A 21751-nucleotide genomic window follows, 5' to 3' on the forward strand; every position below is an offset into this window, starting at 1 on the left:
ATCCCCTGGAGAAGGGAGTGGCAACCCACTCCAGTATTCTTGCCTGGAGAATTCCATGGACAGAGGAGCCTGGTGGGCTAAGTCCATGGGGTTGCAAAGAGTTGGACACAGCTGAGCAACTAACACTTGACTTTTACTCTCCTCTTTCACCTTCATCAAGAGGCTCTTTAGTTCCTCTTCACTTTCTGCCATAACGGTGGTGTCATATGCACATCTGAGTTTATTGACAGTTCTTCTGGCAATCTTGATTCCAACTTGTTCTAATAGTATGATATATAAAATTAATAAAGTCTGACATCTGTATAGTCCTGCAAAGAGAAAAATTCTACTTGGTCTGGACAGTACGCTATATTTAAATAATGGTGAAATTCTTTTTCACTATTCTGCTTAGGATTTTTGCATTTCAAGTTACAGGTAAGATTGATCTATAGAGTGATGTGTAAATGAGAAAGAGTATGCTCACAAGAGGGCATTTAATTTTGACCTTTGTTAGGTCTCAGGATCAAGGCTGTACTGATTGATATGGTAGAATGACCTGCAGTACTTTTCCTTATAGCCTCAGAAGTTATTTTTATCTAGAACATTTTATGCATGATTAATTTACCTCATCTAAAAGCAATAATCATTTACAATATAACAAAATTGTTTGTTTTATTGGATTTTTAAGATATTTGCCATCAAATTTGTTATCAATAACTTTTATGACTTTTAAAACTTTTATGTATTTTTGTCAACTATTTCTTTATATTTTTCTAACATATGCCAATATACTTCTGTCTTTATTATTTCCTTTTCCCAATAGTTGGTTTCTTCTTTCATTGTTTTTCTCACTTTTTCTGAATGAACAGTTGTGCTTAATTTCTATCTTTAAAAAAAATTAAATCATTTGAGACCATGAATTTATCTCAACCATATCCCTATACAGATTTTCTAGTCATTATTTTCTAGAATTTTACTCATGTGAATCTTATTAAATTACCTAATTTTTCATTTTCTTTCTCAATCTAATTTTAAATAGTTCAATGATTCAAATGTTTCCAATATGAACTATAATATCTAAAATTTAACAAGAACAATAAAATATAAAATTTTTGAAAACACTGACTGCCGAATGGATCATCCTTCCAATCAGACTTGTATTCTGGAAACTGGTTGGCCATTTTACCCCCAATATCCAATTAGTTATACTGTGGTAGTCACTCAGTCATGTCCAACTCTTTGCAACCCATGGACTGTAGCCCACCAGGCTCCTCTGTCCATGGGATTCTCCAAGCAAGAATACTGGAGTGGGCTGCCATTTCCTTCTCCAAATTAGTGATACTAAGTACTACCAATTTTTTCCAGCTTTGTTGAGATATAACTGACACATAACATTATATAACCTTAAGGTATACAATGGCATGATATGTGTATATATTGTAAAATGATTACCATAATAAATACTGATTCTTTCTCTAGTATGCCTCTTGTATGCTTACGTCTCCTTTCATCTCCTTTCTTACATCAGGCTAGCCTTACAGTCCCCCAGCACAGCCACAGTTTCATAGCTAGACTCCCTGAATCTATTGTAGCCCTGCTGTTGACCTATTCCCTATATGCTGTAAACTCAGTTTCTAAACAACTTAAATTCATGCGTTCAAGAATCTATAAGAATGGCTTTATTAGTCATCATGTAAATCTAAACTGTTCATCTACCTTTAGAGAAGGTCCCTTCACCAATACTTTGGCCCATCCTAATCCTGTAGGCCGGAGAAGGCAATGGCAACCCACTCCAGGACTCTTGCCTGGCAAATCCCATGGACGGAGGAGCCTGGTTGGGTGCAGTCTATAGGGTCGCTAAGAGTCAGACAAGACTGAGCGACTTCACTTTCACTCTTCACTTTCATGCATTGGAGAAGGAAATGGCAACCCACTCCAGTGTTCTTACCTGGAGAATCCCAGGGGCAGGCGAGCCTGGTGGGCTGCCGTCTCTGGGGTCGCACAGAGTCAGACACGACTGAAACAACTTAGCGATCCTGTAGGCATGCCATGCCCCCTACCCCCATACACCTGCAGACAAGTTTTATACCAGAGCAGAGCTGTTTCTCAGGATTCCTTCAGGCCTCTGTAGCAGGAAAAAGGCCTTCATATTTTCTTCAAACTGGCACACCTTTCTAATTTCCTTATACTGGCTTCACATAGACAGTCATATTTTCAGTTTACCAGAACAAGCAATTCTCAAAGAGTAAAAAATCATTTACATTTAGTGAAGGCAAAACACTATTTAAGTGCTTACTTGGCATTCTTCTGGTCTTCCAAGGTAGAGGCGTCAACACGTAGCCATCTTTGTAAGCAATAATGGTTAAGCTGAGTCCTAACTTGTAGGGTACGCTTATCAACACTGCTCCATTGTTTCTAGTTACTGTGGAATTTGTCTTTGTGTAGTTTACAAACACTTCTACAACTGCTTGACTCAGGTACTGACGACTGATGATGTCATTCACCTGGACTTTCAGCATAAATACAGACACTAGAAAAGACAAAATCACAGCACATTAAATCCTAGAAAGCATATGTCACTATACTGTAAAATGTCATTTAAAACACCTGAACAATACCAAACTGTTGAAAAACTTAGAAGATACATACATACGGATGGATAGAAAGGTGTTAAACATTCCACCAAATTCATTCTTCCTAAAACTGATTAAGTTGAATATTAGTAATAAGGTATAGTATTATCACTATTTTGTCTGCCAGTTAAAAGGAAAAGAAGGGAGAATAGTGAATAACGGAAAGTGAGAATAGTAAATAATGCAAAGACAGCTTCTGGCTTTAGGAAAATTTTTACTTTATATGACAAATTTCTAATATTATCAAGTTGCTGCTACTGCTGCTAAGTCGCTTCAGTCGTGTCCGACTCTGTGCGACCCCACAGATGGAAGCCCACCAGGCTCCTCCGTCCCCAGGATTCACCAGGCAAGAACACTGGAGTGGGTATTATCAAGTTACATAGATTTAATACTAATAAAATACAGTCAAAGGTCTTAGAATAAAATGCTATTCACCAAACCCATTAGTGCATGGATAGCTCTTTTATTTTGCTCTGTTGTCTGGAAAGCAGAGGATGTGTTTTAGTTCCAAATTACAAAATATCAAAACAAAATCTCAGATGGACCTAGAGAATATTATGCGTAGTGAAATAAGTTAGAGAAAGATAAATACTATGATATTACTTTTAAATAAAATCTAAAAAATAATACAAATGAACGTATACCCAAAACAAGCAAACTCACATAGAAAATAAACTTAAGATAACCAAAGGTGAGAGGGAAGCTGAGGGGACAAATTAGAGGTATGGGATTAACAAACTACTATTTATAAAATAGATAAGCAACAAGAATGTGTTGTATTGCACAAGGAATTACAGCCATTATCTTGTAATAGCCTATAATGGAATAAAATCTACAAAAATACTGAATCACTCTGCTGTACTGCTGACACTAATACTGTAGATCACCTATGTGTGTGTGCTAAGTTGCTTCAGTCATGTCCAGCTCTTTGCGACCCTACGGACTGTAGCCCATCAGGCGCCTCTGTCCACAGGATTCCCCTGGCAAGAATACTGGAGTGAGTTGCCATTCCCTCCTCCAGGAGGTATTCCTGACCCAAGGATCTAATCCGCATCTCTGAAGTCTCCTGCACTGGCAGGTACGTTTGCCCCTAGCTCCACCTTAAGTTAAAAAAACTTTTACTAAAATATTAAAAACATTATCAATTAAATATATAGACGATAAATTCAAGAAAAAAGAACTAAGGCTGGCTTCTACTTAACACCTCCAGCCTTACAGATTTTGACAATGTGTTCGTGGATTTACCATTGATAATATCTGGCTACGGAAGAACTTTTACCATCATGGAAATACCTTTGCAAAGCCAGCATCACAACACCTTTGCTAAAAATGTCTTTCTTCTCTTCCACTATTTATGGGCTCTGAGGTCAGTCAAGGTCCATCTTTGCTGTTCCCTAGACGTGTGACTTTAGGTAAGTTACTCACCTCTCAGTCCATTTGCTCATCTGTAAAATCAGGACAGCAGCCACTAATTTGAGCTAATAAAGTGAAATAATGCAAATAATGTGCTCTGTATAGTGTTTGTCAAATCAAATTATAATATTGTTATTTATAACAAAAATTATTACTTCACAATTGGAGACCACTTCACAAACATGAGAACATCATTAAGAAACAGCTCATAAGGATTAACTATGCTGCTATGCGTTTGTATAAACCTATATTTAAGAATTTTTAGCAAGAACATCATGTCAGGTAAAAAATCCCAGTCAGCACTGACTGAATTGCAGTGAAGCAATTGCAGCACTGACTGAATTTAGTATTGCTACAAAACTTATCACACCTTATCTATTCTTTGTTAAAATAATCGAGACTTTAAATTGCTTCTGGACCACAACAAAGGCATTTAGATCAAAATACAATCGTCAAAAATAGAATCATTAAATTTTTATATAACATTAATTAAAAATAAAAAAGTAATCACAAACACACGCTCGTGCCAGACCACGGCTTCAAATTCAAATGGGAAATATAACTCTTGGCAAAATAATAAAAGGTTGTAATAAAAATGGTATGATGAGCTTCTAAACCAGATGTCCTTGTACAGGTCCACCTAGTACAATAAACTATGCGTAGAGGACAAGTAGCTGCTGCTCAATCTAAAGTAAATAGCCCAGCCACCTGCCCCTAAACCCGGAGACAAAATGTACTGAGCCACTGGCATAAAGCATCCAACTAATGCAAACTCCAGGAGACAGAGGAGGACAGAGGAGCCTGGTAGGCTACAGTCGATGGGTTCACAAAGAGTCGGACACAACTTAGTGACTGAACAACAACAAAACCGCAGGCCAGACAGTCTGTTAGGCCCTTGAAATGTTGATTAAAGATACACAGAGGCTAACAGTTGCTGAAGCTGAATCATCTCTGGGAGTCTATAAGCTTCCCCTCTCTGTGCTTCCCTCTCCTTCCAGAAGAAATGTTATACAGCCCCTCCTGATGATCTGTGAGTTGTATCAAACTCCCTGAATCTTATAGCATGAGTTGGGTTCTGTTGCTTGTTTCCAAAGCAAGTACCTTAAATGACATAGGACACAACTGTAAGTACAGAATAGTTTATTCCTCAGATGGTAAAGAATCTGACTGTAATGCAAGAGACCTGGGTTCAATCCCTTGGTTGGGAAGATCCCCAGGAAAAAAGAATGGCTACCCACTCAAATATTCTTACCTGGAGAATTCCATTGACAGAGGAGCATGGCAGACTACAGTCCATGGGGTCACAAAGAGTCAGACACGACTGACAACTAACCCTTTCACTTTTTTCTCTTTACACCCTATCTTCCATAAGAGAAAGAGGAGGGAAGGATAATGTACCAAACTCAGATAAACCATATAAGAGGAATACTGCACACTATGGTTTTTCCAGTGGTCATGTATGGATATCAGAGTTGGACTCTGAAGAAGTCTGAGCACCAAAGAATTGATGCTTTTGAACTGTGGTGTTGGAGAAGACTCTTGAGAGTCCCTTGGAGTGCAAGGAGATCCAACCAGTCCATCCCAAAGGACATCAGTCCTGGGTGTTCATTGGAAGGACTGATGCTGAAGCTGAAACGCCAATACTTTGGCCACCTCATGTGAAGAGCTGACTCATTGTAAAAGACCCCGATACTGGGAAAGATTGAGGGCAGGAGGAGAAGGGGACAGCAGAGGATGAGATGGTTGGATGGCATCACCAACTCGATGGACATGGGTTTGGGTGGACTGTGGGAGTTGGGTGATGGACAGGGAGGCCTGGCATGCTGCTGTTCATGGGGTCGCAAAGAGTCGGACACGACTGAGTGACTGAACTGAACTGAACTAGAAGATAAGGAAACTAATAATTTTAAAAGCTTTTAAAATTTGGTGATGGGCCTTATTCAAACCAAAGGTACTACAATGGTTCCTTCAACAGCATTTTCAGGAATGGGACTCAATAGGGAATTTTTGTTAATTTGTTTGCTCCAAAGATTAGTTTCAGAAATTCTCAGAGCCTTTGGATTTATAGACAAAGTCCAAGTGTAGTAAGAGTCTAAACTAAATTAATTAAAAACTCTGCATATTCCATCTGTTCCATCTTTATAAAAGTACAGTTGCCAAAATAAGACACCCAAAAACCTCCTGGCATTCTGAAACTGGGTTTGATTCACAAAATGTCTTCCAATCCAGAATGGATGATTTTATTTTTTCACATGTACTAATACAGATGCTTTAACCTCTGAGCCACCAGGGAAGTCCAATACTGTTAATAAATCTGATGAGAAATGAGTATCAAATTCAGAAAAAAACAACTTGCAAAGGTCAAATCTTCACTATCAAAAACACACCGTCTCTCTCTGAGGAGATCTCCTCTATCTATACCTTAGGTTGCCTGACAGACTTAGGATATAATGTAGGCCTGACCAAAACTGTCTTTCTAAGCTCAAATAGGAAAAAAATTAGTATTTGTGTAACACACACACACACACCTCTTCCCCCAGGCCCAGTACTAGAAACTTTATATATGTTGTCCAATTTCATCTCAATACAAACCAGCAAGATTTCCCCTGTTTTAAGGCAAGAAAACTGAGGCAAACATTGAGCAGCTAATAGAGCACAGGCAGGATTAACAGGTTCATTTTACTCCAAGTTCCATGTATTTGTACTTTCTCTCTCACCGCAAAGCCTTAGGAATTTGGTTTCCACCATATTTACTAGTTTCTGCTTTCAGAGTCCCTTGGACATCAAAGAGATCAAACCAGTCAATCCTAAAGGAAATCACCCCTGAATATCACTCACTGATGCACAAACTAAAGCTTCAGTATTTTGGCCACCTGATGGGAAGAGCCGACTTACGGGAAAAGACATTGATGCTCTCTGAGAAAGACTGAAGGCAGAAGGAGAAGAGGGTGACAGAGGATGAGATGGTTGGATGGCATCACCAATTCAATAGACATGAACCTGGGCAAACTTGGGCAAAGACCAGGAGGCCTGGAGTGCTGTAGCGCATGGGGTTTCAAAGAGTCGGACATGACTTGGCAACTGAACAACAAAAAAATATTCACTAGCTTATTTCCTCCCAACCAGAGAAGGAAGCCCTCATTTGCTGACCCTCTGAGCCACCCACTCCCTCCTTCAGCTTGGTTTTTCTGGCCCCAGCATAAGCAGCAGCAAAAAACAGCATTAAAAAAAAAAAAAAAAAACCCTAAAAACAGAATCTTGGCTGAAAGCCTAGTTATAGAAATTAAAGAGGCACAAACAATTCTTTTTCCTCCAAATAAAAAGTTATAAAGAATTGTCTGCCATGACTTAAAAAACAGGATGCTTCTGGCTTCTGTGATGTCAACAGTTTGATCAGGCAAATGGTACTGGCAGCCAGAAATAATATATAGCCATAATAATCCCCCTCACTAGCTTTCTTCTTCAACAAAAATACTTTGGCATTTCGATTGGACAGATTGTGTGGTTAAATATATGATTTTCCACCAGAGGTGCTTTTGTCTCCATAATCTACCTACTGTTCTCCATTGTATTTTTCAGCTCTCCATGCCCATATTATTTTCTCTGTCACTTAATTATAATCATTATGTCTTGCCCACACAATCTTCTTTTCAAAATGTCAGCATTGGTTTAAAAATGGTTCAATATCAAATGATTTCAACTACACCCTTAGAAAACATATAATCTAAACATTGAAAGAAACAAGTAAAAATAAAATATACATGCATGAGCAAGACCCTGAGGTTGCTGGCAAAGATTTAACCACTTAGCACATGATTAGAAGCATTAAGTAATGAGAATCACTAAAATTCAAAAGACTGCTAAATAGGTATAAAGAAATGTTCTTGAAAAAGCCTATTAGAATCAACACTGTATTATGGTTTTGCTATAGGGTATGTTGCTAAGTCGCTTCAGTCATGTTCGACTCTGTGCGACCCCATAGAAGGCAGCCCACCAGGCTCCTCTGTCCATGGGATTTTCCAGGCAAGAGTACTGGAGTGGGGTGCCATTGCCTTCTCCGACTATAGGGTATAGATAGGTAAAACTCAAAATCCAGAAAGGGCTAAAACAAAAGGTACTGCTAGCCATTTATCTGGCAACATCTGGAGTAGGGTGGGCTGAGAAATTACAACCCCACTTCTTTCCAAGAGAATCTGACATCTTATTATGTTGGTACTATTATGTAGGTTACAAATGTACGTATGGAGAAACTCTATTTTCAGATTTCTCTGGTACAAAAACTAGCCTACTTCTTTTCAACTATGTATAAAGCATCTACAATAATTTCATTTAATATACAATTTTTTTTCTCTCTAGGAATATAATGCTACAAATACACTAAGTATATGAAGTTTTTGTAAACAGATCACAGATGAAATTTAACATTTTAACAATGAAGACTTTTAAACTTTGAGGTTTATGCATTCTAAATGAGAACTATTAAGAAATGAAAAACACAAAATATAGTGAAATAACTTGTTGGGAACAATTAGAAATGTTTACCTACATTCATTCAGTTAGCAAATGTAGACTGATAGTCTGCTTTCGGCCAGATTTGCACCAGGAGATAACAGGGCTGCAAACATGAATAAGGTACATCCTTACCTTGAGGAAGATTTTGAGGAAAGACATGAGAAATAGTACTGCAGAATTGTCTGATATTACCGTAGAGGAAGTTTTAAAAAGGAAATGAACCAGAGACAAGAGAAGAACTGTCTATAGTACCTAATACAATCTTCTATGAAATTACGTAGAATTTTAGAATCCACACGTGTAACTATTCCTGAAGGTATCAATCTTGAAGAGAGAGGCTTGTACTCCCATGCTCAATGCAGCATTATTCCCAACAGCCAAGACACGGAAAAAACGTAAATGTCCATCAGCAGATGAATAAAGGAAACTGGTATATACATACAATGGAATATTATTCAGTCTTACAAAATAAAAAAAAGAAATTTGCCATTTGCAACAAGATGGATAGAGCTAGAGGATTATGTTAAGTGAAATAAGCCAGATGCACAAAGATAATAATGTATGCTCTCATTTATACATGGAATCTAAAAGAGTTAACTCAATTGACATGAGTTTGAGCAAACTCCAGGAGACAGTGAAGGACAGGGAAGCCTGGCAGGGTGCAGTCCATGAGGTCGCAAAGAGTTGGACATGACTTAGTGACTGAACAATAACACAAAACAGTCAAAGATTAGAATGGAGTTTCCAGGGGCAGAGAAGAAGGAGAAGTGGGGGTAAAAGGGTGTGAAGTTTCAGTTACACAAGATAAATAAGTACTAGAGATTTAGTGTACAACAGTACCTACTGCCAACAACACTGCATATTTCATACTTCCTAACAGGACTGATCTTACTTTCAGTGTTCCTACCACAAGATAATAATAATAGGAGCAGGAAGAAACCTTGGGAGGTGATGCATATGTCTATGGCTTTGATGGTGGCGATGGTTTCACATGTGTACATTTATCCCTGAACTCATTAAGTTATATACGTGACATATCTACAGCCTTTACATGTCAATCATGCCCAATAAAATGCCTTTTAAAGAGTAAGTATCAAAAAATGTGGATTTTATATCTACTTTGGAATCAAGTTCACACTATCAGTTTTTGAACAGGGAAGAATGTGGACATTTTGAGTTCAGATCTCCAAAGGGCCCACCCATTCATTCTCTCCCACTTTCTGAGCTCTGACTTTTTTGATCCATTCCAGTGAAGACTTTATGGTGAGAAACCAATACAATATTGTAAAGTTAAAAAATAAAATAAAATTTAAAAATAAAAATAAAAAATAAAATTAAAAAAAAAAGAAGCCCAAAGATGCTATGACTCAAATGTTACTGAGGGGCATTCAAAGGCCTAGTTTGTTCTCTATCCACTATTTTTATACTAAATATTAGTCAGAGAAATCGTAGTATTGAGCTAGCTATACAGGTATCTAAAGGATGTAAACAGAAAACATCTGGTTCCATATTTAAATATCAAGGTATTTAAAGTCTTTAGTAGAGACATAATCATGGTTTTACTAAAGAGAGTACAATTAATATCCACGTCTTTAGCTTAGCATTTATAAGCTGACATCTGGCCATCACCTCCCATTCTAGCCTTATTTCCCACTAGAGAAGGAAATGACAATCCACTCCAGTATTCTTGCCTGGAAAATCCCCATGGACGAGGAGCCTGGTGGGCTACAGTACAAAGGGTCGCAAAGAGTTGCCCACAACTGACTACTAAGCACAGCGTATTTATTTCCCACTAACCACTGTTTTATCAGGGATTAGCAGACGATAGCCCATGGGCAAACTCAGACCTGCAGCCCATTTTGTAAATAAAGTTTTATTGGAACACTGCCAGTGTACTCATTTATGGATTGCCTATAGAGGCCACATGGTCTGCAAAGAAATTATTTACTCTCTGGCACTTTACTGAAAACGTTTGAAGAACTCTGCTCTATCAGTTCAGTTCAGTCGCTCCGTCGTGTCCGACTCTTTGTGACCCCATGGACTGCAGCACACCAGGCTTTCCTGTCCATCACCAACCCCCAGAGCTTGCTCAAACTTATGTCCATCAAGTCAGTGATGCCATCCAACCATTTCATCCTCTGTCATCCCCTTCTCCTCCTGCCGTCAACCTTTCCCAGCATCAGGGTCTTTTCCAATGACCATGACATAAATGGGTCACTAATCACTATCCCAGACCAACCCACTCTACTGCTACATCTTTCCTTTCTTCTATCTGAAGAAAATCTTAATCTCTACCCATCAAAAACCCTAACCTATCCTTCAAAGTGCAAATAAATTTGCACTTATCCCAGTTAGATGGCCCTCCTCTCCTGTACTGACTCATCTAATGGCACATGATATATTGTGGTGTATGTTTTTATTCTCTGTGTATTGATCTTCTCTGTGAGAACAAGCTTCTTGACAGTCAATGCTGTTTCAAACTCAGCCTTGTGTTTTGCCAGGGTTTACTAAGGGTAGTTAGCATGTAGCTTCTAGGTGAATGGAACAGGGAGAGGAAGGAAGAGCAGAAAGATGAGAAAAGTAGGAAAAGGAAAAGAAATGAAGAAGAAAAGAAAAGAAGATAGAGACAATCAGAAGTGACCAAGCACCAGGGTAAAGAGTGATAATTGTTGGATATCCACAGAAGTCACTTGAAATTATAGCCAGCTTTCCAGTCCTAGGATTGGTGAAGTTTTGGGCTTGACCCCATAGTTGCTGGTGACAAATATTTCACATTATTACAATAATCACAAAAACAAATATTAAGAGTGCATTCTTTTTGGAAATTAATGTTTCCTTCTTATAAGAAAATTTAACTCAGAAATTTTTATTAAAAAAAACCCATAAGTAGCAAAATTTGCTAAATAAATATAATGCAAGCAGATTAAGTCTAATTTACTTTCACTATTACAAAACAATACCAACAAAGTAGGTTTACAATTCTTTCTCCCAGGATACCAGCCCAATTTTCCTACTTAATTGGAAGGAGGACTGAAAGTTTAGGAAAGAATAAGGACAACCAAGGAGTTTATGAGAGAAAGGACCATATTATTCCACATTCTATAAAGCAGAATGGAAAGGACTTCAACAGTCTAAGCTTTACAGCATTTCAAACATGGACACACAGCCTCCTTCTTTTAAAGGAACAAAAGGGAGCTGAATTAAAGAACGAGTTCAACAAATCAGAAAAGGCTTCTTTTCGTTGCTTAAGCACCATATTGGATCCAAAATTCTTACAGGCTTTAGAGTTTAAGGGAAAAAAAAACAATCTGCGCCTGTTTGAAGCAAAAACAAACTTACTGCACTAATACTTATTACAGAGAAAATGTCAAATCGAAGAAGAAATTATGGAGCTGGAATGAAGACATGATCTCCAAAGGTGAAAAATGGTATGAAGCAAGTAAAATGCACGTTGTCTTCATTAGGACCAGAAACTTGAGTGTGATTTGCCAAAACTAATGAGATGAGTAACGTGAAAAAGTCCTTATAACTTAAGAACAAGCACATGGCAGAGGCCTCAATAGGGAGCCAGTGAGAAAGTGAGCCATTTGCAGTTGGACTCAGTCCCTTCTTGCCTACCCAAAGGGCCCTTTCCCTCAGTGGAAATAATTCAGTCTGATAAATAAACAAATCAAACTCCACAGGCATTTCTCACTCTTTTTTTCTTTGCAATCTCTTATCCTGCCTCAGGATCACAATTATTCACTCACTCACACATTCATCCAACACGCATGAATTGAGCACACTATATAGGGAGGCACTAAGTATGGGGTGACAGAAGAACCAATAGCCCAGTGAGTGGCAACACAGATGAAAAGACTAAAAGAAAAATAAAAAGGTGAGACTTATTTTCCTGTGAAAAGTCAGCAAAAAAAAAAAAAAGTTAAGGACCGAGGAAAGAAAAAAATGAGGTTAAAAAGAATATGTTAAGTCTCTGCCAAAACCAGAAACAACTGAGCTAAGAAAACATGAGAAGCAGATATTCCTCCTCAGAGGAAAGATGGGAATTTAGTGACCGACCCCACAAACATGCACTGAGCAATATCACCCGCTTCCCTCAAGAAGGTCCTTATAGGCCCCTGAGTCTCTGAGCTTAATCCTCCCCGTTCCATCCTCACTCCTCTGATCCACTTGGGCTCCAGCACTTTCTTGAACCAGGCAAGTTCCCACCTCTGGGTCTTTGCACAGGCTGTCCCTTCTGCCTAGAATTCTCTCCCTACCTCCCACCCTACCCCCATAAATGAACAGCTTACTTTCTCACCTCCTTAGAGTCTTTGTCAAAATTACACTTCTCATGACTCCATACTCTCCCAGTCCTTCTTACTCTATGTTTCAGGAGTCCCAAGACCACTTCCAGTTCAGTGACTTATCAGAAGGACTCACACCACTTAATAGGAGGTCATACTCAAAACTAAGATTTCTAACAGTCAAGGATAAAAAGTAAAAACAACAGGAAAATTAAATGCATCAGGCAAGCCCAGAGAAGTCAGGCATGGGCTTTCAAGTCCTTCTCCTGTTCAGTTTACACAAGACACAATTCTTCTCTAGCTGTGAACTGCAGGCACATGGAATCTTAGGGTCAGAGCCTGCCATGGGGACACCGGTCATGTAGCCATATTCCTGTTACGTAACTAGCCATGGATGCTGAAACACAGAACCCAAGCAAAGATACCAGGTGTACCTGCTAAATAATCCTGAGAAGTCTTGACAAGCTGGAATAGTACACCCTATTGCTCTGTGCATATCATCATTCGTTAGTAACAGAAAGAACATTTCAAGAGCCTAGTCTCAGGAGCTGGCCAAGGAACAGCCATGGTTCCAGGGTCTGCTGGAGACATGCAAGGGTTGAGCAACTACACCTGCTGTGTTATCACTTTTCTTATATCCTATTTTTTCCATACTACCATCTTTACATACTGTTTAATTTACTCAGAGTGTTCATTTTCTGTTTCCCCTATTAGTTCTATGAGATATTGAGATTTTTCATTTTATTTATCATTGTATCCTAAACTATCAATCCTTATTTTCGAATTAATGATCAAATTAGTGAACGAATTCCTTACTCTGAAATCACAAAGTGAGACTACAACTCAGAACCACTTCTGTAAGTGTGCTGTGCTTAGTCACTCAGTTGTGTACAACTCTACAACCCCATCAACTATAGCCTGCCAGGCTCCTCTGTGGGGATTCTCCAGCTAAGAATACTGGAGTTGGTTACCATGCCCTCCTCCACGGGATCTTCCCAACCCAGGGACTGAACTCAGGTCTCCCGCATTGCAGGCGCCTTCTTTACCGTCTCAGCCACCAGGGAAGCAATAATTGCAAGGGAGGATACAAACATGTGAAATGAGGTGGATAAGCCTTGCAGTGGCATCTGGGACAAGGAGATAATGTGTAATCAACAACTTCTGTGCATAGAATATTCGTAAGTTATATACTTTAAGCAAAGTACAGATTCTTTGATTCCTTACCAGTTCTTCCTTCAATAATTTCTTCAACAGATATGTTCATTCTTGTGATGTCAAGAAAGAACTTTTAAAAACAAGGTTAAGGCAACCATTGTGGCTTTTCCTTAGAAAAGCAATTAAATGAAGATTAAGTTCTACCAATTATTACCCAATTCTAAATAATTAATTGTAAAAAATCTCTTTAGCATATCATCAAGGAACCAAAATTGAAGTTGGCAATAAAAACGGAAATAAGTAATATGAGTGAAAACAAGAGACTGCTATAAGGGGGGGGGGACCCCTATCTAGAAAAATAATTAAAGAATTTTAAAATAAAAAGTTGTTACAAAATCTATTTCACACAGATTTAGGCTTCTTAATAAATTGCTATTTAATAGGAACAATCCATTAGGAATCGGTTGAGTAGTAAATGCTTTTCCCCTAGGTATTTCAAATATATTAACGATGATACATAGGAGAGAGGACCTTTAGAGAACCAACAATCACTGAATGCTTCCTCCCATGAATGTAACATGGAAATCAGGTTAGATGTGTTAGTTGGGATGCAACACCTGCTTGGGGAAGAATTAAGTATGAACTATTTGAACACAGGGTACTCTAGCCTCCTTTGAAACTTAATGAGTCAATGCCCTTCAGCTCAGTTGCTGGTTGTGTCCGACCCTTTGCGACCCCATGGACTGCAGCACGCCAGGCTTCCCTTTCCATCACCAACACCCGGAGCTTACTCAAATTCACGTGCATGGAGTCAGTGATGTATCCAACCATCTCATTCTTTGTCGTCCCCTTCTCCTGCCTTCAATCTTTCCCAGCATCAGGGTCTTTTCCAATGAGTCAGCCTTTCACTTAAGGTGGCCAAAGCACTGGAGTTTCAGTTTCAGCATCAGTCCTTTCAATGGATATTCAGGACTGATTTCCTTTAGGATGGACTGGTTGGGTCTCCTTGCAGTCCAAGGGACTCTCAAGAATCAGTTCAAAAGCATCAATTCTGCAGGGCTCAGCCTTCTTTATAGTCCAACTCTCACATCCATACATGACTACTGGAAAAACCATAGCTTTGACTAAGCATTCCTAATTTAGTATAATTGATGGATGAAGTCTGGAAAGGACTATGTCATCCAGGCAAAAAGAAGAATTAAGTGACTGCTATTTATACAATTAATATCCTGAAAAGGATTTAGTTTACTAAACTGTCTTCCCAAATGATCTCCCCAAAATATTCCCCACCAAGCTTCCAGTAAGGATGTAACACTCCAAGAGCAAATAACTGTAAAGTGTGATCACTATTTTGAGCTGCACAACTCTAAGCCAGGGGACCTGGTACAAGACAGAACTCATCCCTGGAGCCCACATTAGCACATTTCTCCATAATGAGCTAGGGTCACAGTCCATACCAACTGGAATGGCCAGCAGCATCCACCACTTGTCTAGTGAACAGCCCAGCACTGCCCGAAGACCACCACCTCCAAGCCCCACCCTACAAAACAACCTCCTACTCTTTCTTTAGAACCAGGGTGGTTTTCTTTACCACTGTTTGTGAAATGCGTTCCAATTTCAAAAACATCAAAGAATATAGTACTATAAAGTACTTATTAGTGCAGCGCCTTGAATCCAGTGAAGTGCTTTTCTTTTTTAAAGTAATCATTTTTAGTGGTCCCACATCTCAATGATACAAACAAAGACTATGATTAGTCTTCTTTGTTAGAATGTATGCATAGGCTTAGCAACTAGATATCGAAAGCTAACAAAACAATCAACACACCCTTAACAGACAAATCCTCTGTCGTGCCCAAAACAGAAAAATATCAAAGCCAGAGATTTGGGGCCACAGTTCCTAAACTGTGTTTGAAGCCACCAAAGATTATACAACAAACTCACAGGGGTGACAGAAGGTATTTTAAACTTTCATGAAAGCAAACCAACTTGAGAGAGTTCATAATTCAAGATTCTATACTCAAAGCAATGACATGAGATTTTTGTGTAGCTGAATATTTAGTGATTGTTCTGCTAAAAGGTAAACAGCGCATGAAAACCAATGCTGAACAGGAAATAAGGATGGCCATATTTAGTTTTACTCCAATGTCTGAGAAGCTGTGCAGTGTCTAACAGAAAAATACATCCCACTAAGTAAATAGCAAATATGTATTATTTTTTTCAAATGACTACTAATTTGTTAGAAGTTGCTGTGTGGCCACATGAAAAATTACTGAGCTACTAAAGCGAGTGTGAACCAAGAAAGTTTCAGAGTCTGGGTCTGAGCAGTCTTTTTATGCTACACACTTTTATTAAGCACCGACTATATGCATGATTTGTACTAGTCACTGTGAGAGACACAAAGAAACTGTGTGCTATGTCGCTTCAGTCGTGTCCTACTCATTGGACTCCATGGACTGTAGCCCACCAGACTCCTCTGTCTGTGGGATTTTCCAGGCAAGAATACTGGAGTGGGTGACCATTTCCTTCTCCAGGGGATGTTCCTGACCCAGGGATCGAAGTCATGTCTCCTGAGGCTCCTGCATCACAGGCGATTCTTCATCACTGAGTCGGCTGCCTTCAAATATGTACATGACAGAGTCCAATAAAAAGAGTAATAGTACCAAAAAAGCACACAAAGATATTTAAGAGTTAAGAGAATTATATGATTAAATTATGCTGGTTCATTAAACAAGAAATGAGTCACATGTGAACTCATAGTGTCCATCTTTCTAAAAGTGCCAGTTCACTTTTGTTAGTAAGAACATTTCAGGAAACAACTGTTCTTTGGGGAACAAAACACATTTAGAATTATAAACACATGTGTTTACTCAATTATTTTCTGAATGTGTGATTGAATAAAAAATACATGATATATTAAATGAAACTCTTACAAAATCTCAAAATTATCAACTTGCAAATGATGTGTTTACTATTGTTACCTTTCTAGTATGTCCAGTTCTCCTGGCCTAGGACAGTAGTTCTCAACCCCGTGTAGACATCAAAATTGCCCGGAAACCTTTATATTCCCAGGCCCCACCTCACTCCAATTAAGTAAGCATCACTGCAGATGGGGTCCAGGGAATCAAGTTTTCAAAAGGTCCCAGATGATTCTAATGTACAGCCATGGTTGAGAATCGCTGACATAAAAAAATATTGGATATTCCTAGGGGGTAGGGACATGACCTAAAGTCATCCTCTTCAATTGTTTGGTCTCTTTTACTATAAAAAAATATAAACTTATCTTTGAAATGAGATTTATTTATTCCAAGGCTTGCACAGGTACCCCAGAGAATCAGAGACATAGGATACTGACATGAAAGAAAGCTAACCTTGGTGGCTATCTACTAATAGTTATTGTTAGCTGCTTTTTTTTTCTTTTTAATCTGATATTTACTATTTTCTAATCATTTATTTCTGTGTCCTTCTCACATTAAAAACACCTGGTTAACTTAGATATGGCTCCACACAATGTCTTTTAAATGATCTATATAGATAATTGGGAAAATATGGAAAAATAAAATTTTCTAACCCAATTTCTCAGAAATAACTTGGATTCCATCCAGTACTTTTAAAAGCATACTAAAAAAAGACTTACAAAATTAAAAGCATATTGTATACATGTATATAATCGTGTATATATTTATGTAAGCATGAGGTAAGGTGTGAAAGAAATTGACCAAATATTGACTGTATTATTTGGGCCACGGGAAGATACCATTTGACTTGCTAAAACATGATGTGACTTACTACAGTGAGCATGCATTAGAGGTAGGAAGAATAAAAATAAAAAATAAAGAATGCTATATGTTGTGTCTTTTGTTAAGATTATACTGTGAACATGTATCCATGCTATTAAGTATTTTTCAAAATTACCATATTTCATCAGTGAAGAATATTCTATGGTTGTTTATCTCATTAGTGTATGTTTAGTCATTTCTAACTTTTCACATGTGCAAACAATGCTCTAATTAAAATCCATGTACAAATATCTTCATCTGAATCTTTCATTATTTTGGGGGGAGGAAAAATAATAGGCCCAAAGGTATAAACTCTTTAAAGGTTCCTGTTTTTAAAAAAAGAGTCTTGATATATAATTATTAAATTGCTTTCCAGAATGTGATACGAATTTGGAAACAGAAGAGTATTCATACTTTATTTTGTTGTAGTCAACGTATCAATATACCTGCTTCTGTCTCTCCAGGGAGTTACCATGAAAAATACTAAAGTTTTGAAATTATTTATTCTACTTTTTTTTTCTACTTTACCTTTTAGTCATTTTATGTTTTTTGCTATTTTTCTTTTGATACCCTCCTGAGAGGCTGAGAGGAGCCTTCTTATGAACAAAATTAAGTAAGAAATAGCCTGACAAAGAGCCAACATGTACTGCCTATTTTGTTGTTTGGGGATTGCACTGATGAACTTATAGGCTTAATTCGCAGTCAAATGAGGTGGAAAGGACTTAAAACATCTATCTTCCCTTTTTCCGAAGGCTCTCTTCTTGTTCTCTCCTTGTTCTTTCTACATGCAAAGTATGTTTAAATAAATAAAAAGAAAATAGAACTTACTTAGAACTTGCCAGATACATGCTTCAGAGTGGCTTTTTTTATTTTATTTTTTAACTTTACAATATTGTATTGGTTTTGCCATATATCATAATGAATCTGCCACAGGTATACATGTGTTCCCCATCTTGAACCCTTCCCCCTCCTCCCTCCCCATACCATCGCTCTGGGTCGTCCCAGTGCACCCGCCCCAAGCATCCAGTATCGTGCGTCGAACCTGGACTGGCAACTCGTTTCACATATGATATTATACCTGTTTCAATGCCATTCTCCCAAATCATCCCACCCTCTCCCTCTCCCACAGAGTCCAAAAGACTGTTCTATACATCAGTGTCTCTTTTGCTGTCTCGTATACAGGGTTATTGTTACCATTTTTCTAAATTCCATATATATGTGTTAGTTTACTGTATTGGTGTTTTTCTTTCTGGCTTACTTCACTCTGTATAATAGGCTCCAGTTTCATCCACCTCATTAGAACTGATTCAAAGGCATTCTTTTTAATGGCTGAGTAATACTCCATTGTATATATGTACCACTGCTTTCTTATCCACTCATCTGCTGATGGACATCTAGGTTGCTTCCACATCCTGGCTATTATAAACAGTGCTGCGATGAACATTGGGGTACACGTGTCTCTTTCAATTCTGGTTTCCTCAGTGTGTATGCCCAGCAGTGGGATTGCTCGGTTGTATGGCAGTTCTATTTCCAGTTTTTTAAGGAATCTCCACACTGTTCTCCATAGTGGCTGTACTAGTTTGCATTCCCACCAACAGTGTAAGAGGGTTCCCTTTTCTCCACACCCTCTCCAGCATTTATTGATTGTAGACTTTTGGATCACAGCCATTCTGACTGGCCTGAAATGGTGCCTCATTGTGGTTTTGATTTGCATTTCTCTGATAATGAGTGATGGTGAGCATCTTTTCATGTGTTTGTTAGCCATCTGTATGTCTTCTTTGGAGAAATGTCTATTTAGTTCTTTGGCCCATTTTTTGATTGGGTCATTTATTTTTCTGGAATTGAGCTGTAGGAGTTGCTTGTATATTTTTGAGATTAGTCCTTTGTCAGTTGCTTCATTTGCTACTATTTTCTCCCATTCTGAAGGCTGTCTTTTCACCTTGCTTATAGTTTAAGCAGAGTAGCTTTTTAAAAGGGTCTGAAACCTACTGTCAGCATTTCATTTAAGCAGATGAGACCCACCCTGCGGGGAGAGTGCTCAGATTTAAACAGACTGAGTTCCAGCATTTTCTCCAGTGCTCCTCTAACAACTTAGTAAAATGAAGCAACTTCCCTGTAAACAGACATATGAAAGGAATAGTGACCAGAAAATAGAAATTCAGGTGTTAGAAGAACAAGTACCTAAGCCATGACCACAGAAAGACTACTACAGCCTGAAGGAAATGCTGTTTACAGTATGGCAGAGAGGTAATCTATGGGTATGCAAATTTTAAGCAAAATGAATGATTCACTAATTCATTTTTTCAGTGAAAAAAATAACATGAAATCAAAAGATCTTAAAAGACAAAGCAGTATGAATTTTGTATGAAAGAAATGGACCTTTCTTTTAAAATACTTTAAAATGATGGGGAACACATGTATACCTGTGGCGGATTCATTTTGATATTTGGCAAAACTAATACAATTATGTAAAGTTTAAAAATAAAATAAAATAAATAATTAAATAAATAAAATAAAATAAAAATAAACAAAATACTTTAAAATACTTTAAAAATATTTTAAAAATTACCTTTTAAAAATCACAGTATTTTTAAAAAGTCAGATGAAACTCACTTGAGTAAACATTTGTCGAATACTGACCAGGCATCATCAGGTAAAGGGCCAGGTCCAGTGGAGCACATATCGTAACTTGGATTTATTCACCATGATCTCTGTGTCAGAAACTATGCTCTTCTAAATTTTTATGTTATTCTATTTAATAGTACCTAGTTTTAGGTCTGAAATAGTTCAAAATCTAGCAAGAAAGGCATATAGAAATGATATGAACAAAGTATTACAGGTATGCAAAAAGGGAAATATGAATTCTAAGTGAGAGAATGTGAGACATTTTCAAGCAGCAATTAACTGAGGCTAAACTTAAAAGTGGTCTTCCGGTTGTGAGAGCTGACCATAAAGAAAGCAGAATGCCAAAGAATTGATGCCTTGGAATTGTGGTGCTGGAGAAGACTCCTGAGAGTCCCCTGGACAGCGAGGAGATCAAACCAGTCAATCTTAAAGGAAATCAACCCTGAAAACTCATTGGAACGACTGATGCTGAAGCTGAAGCTCCAGTATTTTGGTCACTTGATGTGAACAGCTGACTCAATGGGAAAGTCCCCGATGCTGGGAAAGATTGAGGGCAGAAGGAGAAGAGAGTTTTAGAGGATGAGATGGCTAGATGGCATCACCAATGCAATGGACATGAACTTGGGTGAACTCTGGGAGATGGTGAGAGACAGGGAGGCCTGGAGTGCTGCAGTCCACGGGATTGCAAAGAGTCGGACACGAACGGGCAACTGAACAACAAACTTAAAAGAGTAAGATAAATTTTAAAATACAGGCTTGATGTAAGGACACAGCAAGAAGAAGGACTAGCATGAGAATGGGCACCAAAGTTAGGGGAAAAAAGAAAATAAATGAAGTATTCAGGACACGACAGTCAGTGGTAGCCTGAAAATTTAAAAGTCCACGTACAATGGGAGAGGACAGGATTTCATTCCACTGTCTATGTGATGAAAGGTTGAGCAGTGTATAAAAAGACTTCTCTGGCAGTGGAGGGGAAAAATCGACTTGGATAGTGAGAAATAGATATATCTATTGAAATAACTTGGGATCAAGTGAAGAAATAATTTAGGATCAAGTGAAGAAAGTCAAAGTTAGAGTAGATGCAGAGCAAAGGAGGATTGGAAACAAAAACATTTAGGATCTGGCCACTGACAATAACTGAGAATGAGGTAAAGTTAAAATTACGTGAGATTTTTGAACTTCAACAACTAGAAGAACAGAAATAATATTCTTGTTATTTAATATTATTTACTGAGTACCTAATCATTGCTGATGAAAATGGCAGGCAATGATGGTCAGTGAAGAAAGCTGAGCGCCGAAGAATTGATGCTTTTGAACTGTGGTGTTGGAGAAGACTCTTGAGAGTCCCTTGGACTGCAAGGAGATCCAACCA

The 21751-nt window shown here is 38.1% G+C and overlaps 1 protein-coding gene across 1 annotated transcript in view; it reads right to left on the bottom strand.

The window, feature by feature from the left end:
• Positions 1–21751, bottom strand: part of FAM171B (family with sequence similarity 171, member B) — a 77260-nt gene that overhangs the window by 23922 nt on the left and 31587 nt on the right. The window contains exon 2 of the mRNA XM_010859731.1: positions 2276–2509. Coding sequence (XP_010858033.1) covers positions 2276–2509 — 234 coding nt within the window. The remainder of the gene's footprint in view (positions 1–2275; positions 2510–21751) is intronic.

This window comes from Bison bison, unplaced genomic scaffold (genome assembly GCF_000754665.1).
Source record: "Bison bison bison isolate TAMUID 2011002044 unplaced genomic scaffold, Bison_UMD1.0 scf7180017864459, whole genome shotgun sequence".
Classification (NCBI taxonomy): Eukaryota; Metazoa; Chordata; class Mammalia; order Artiodactyla; family Bovidae; genus Bison; species Bison bison.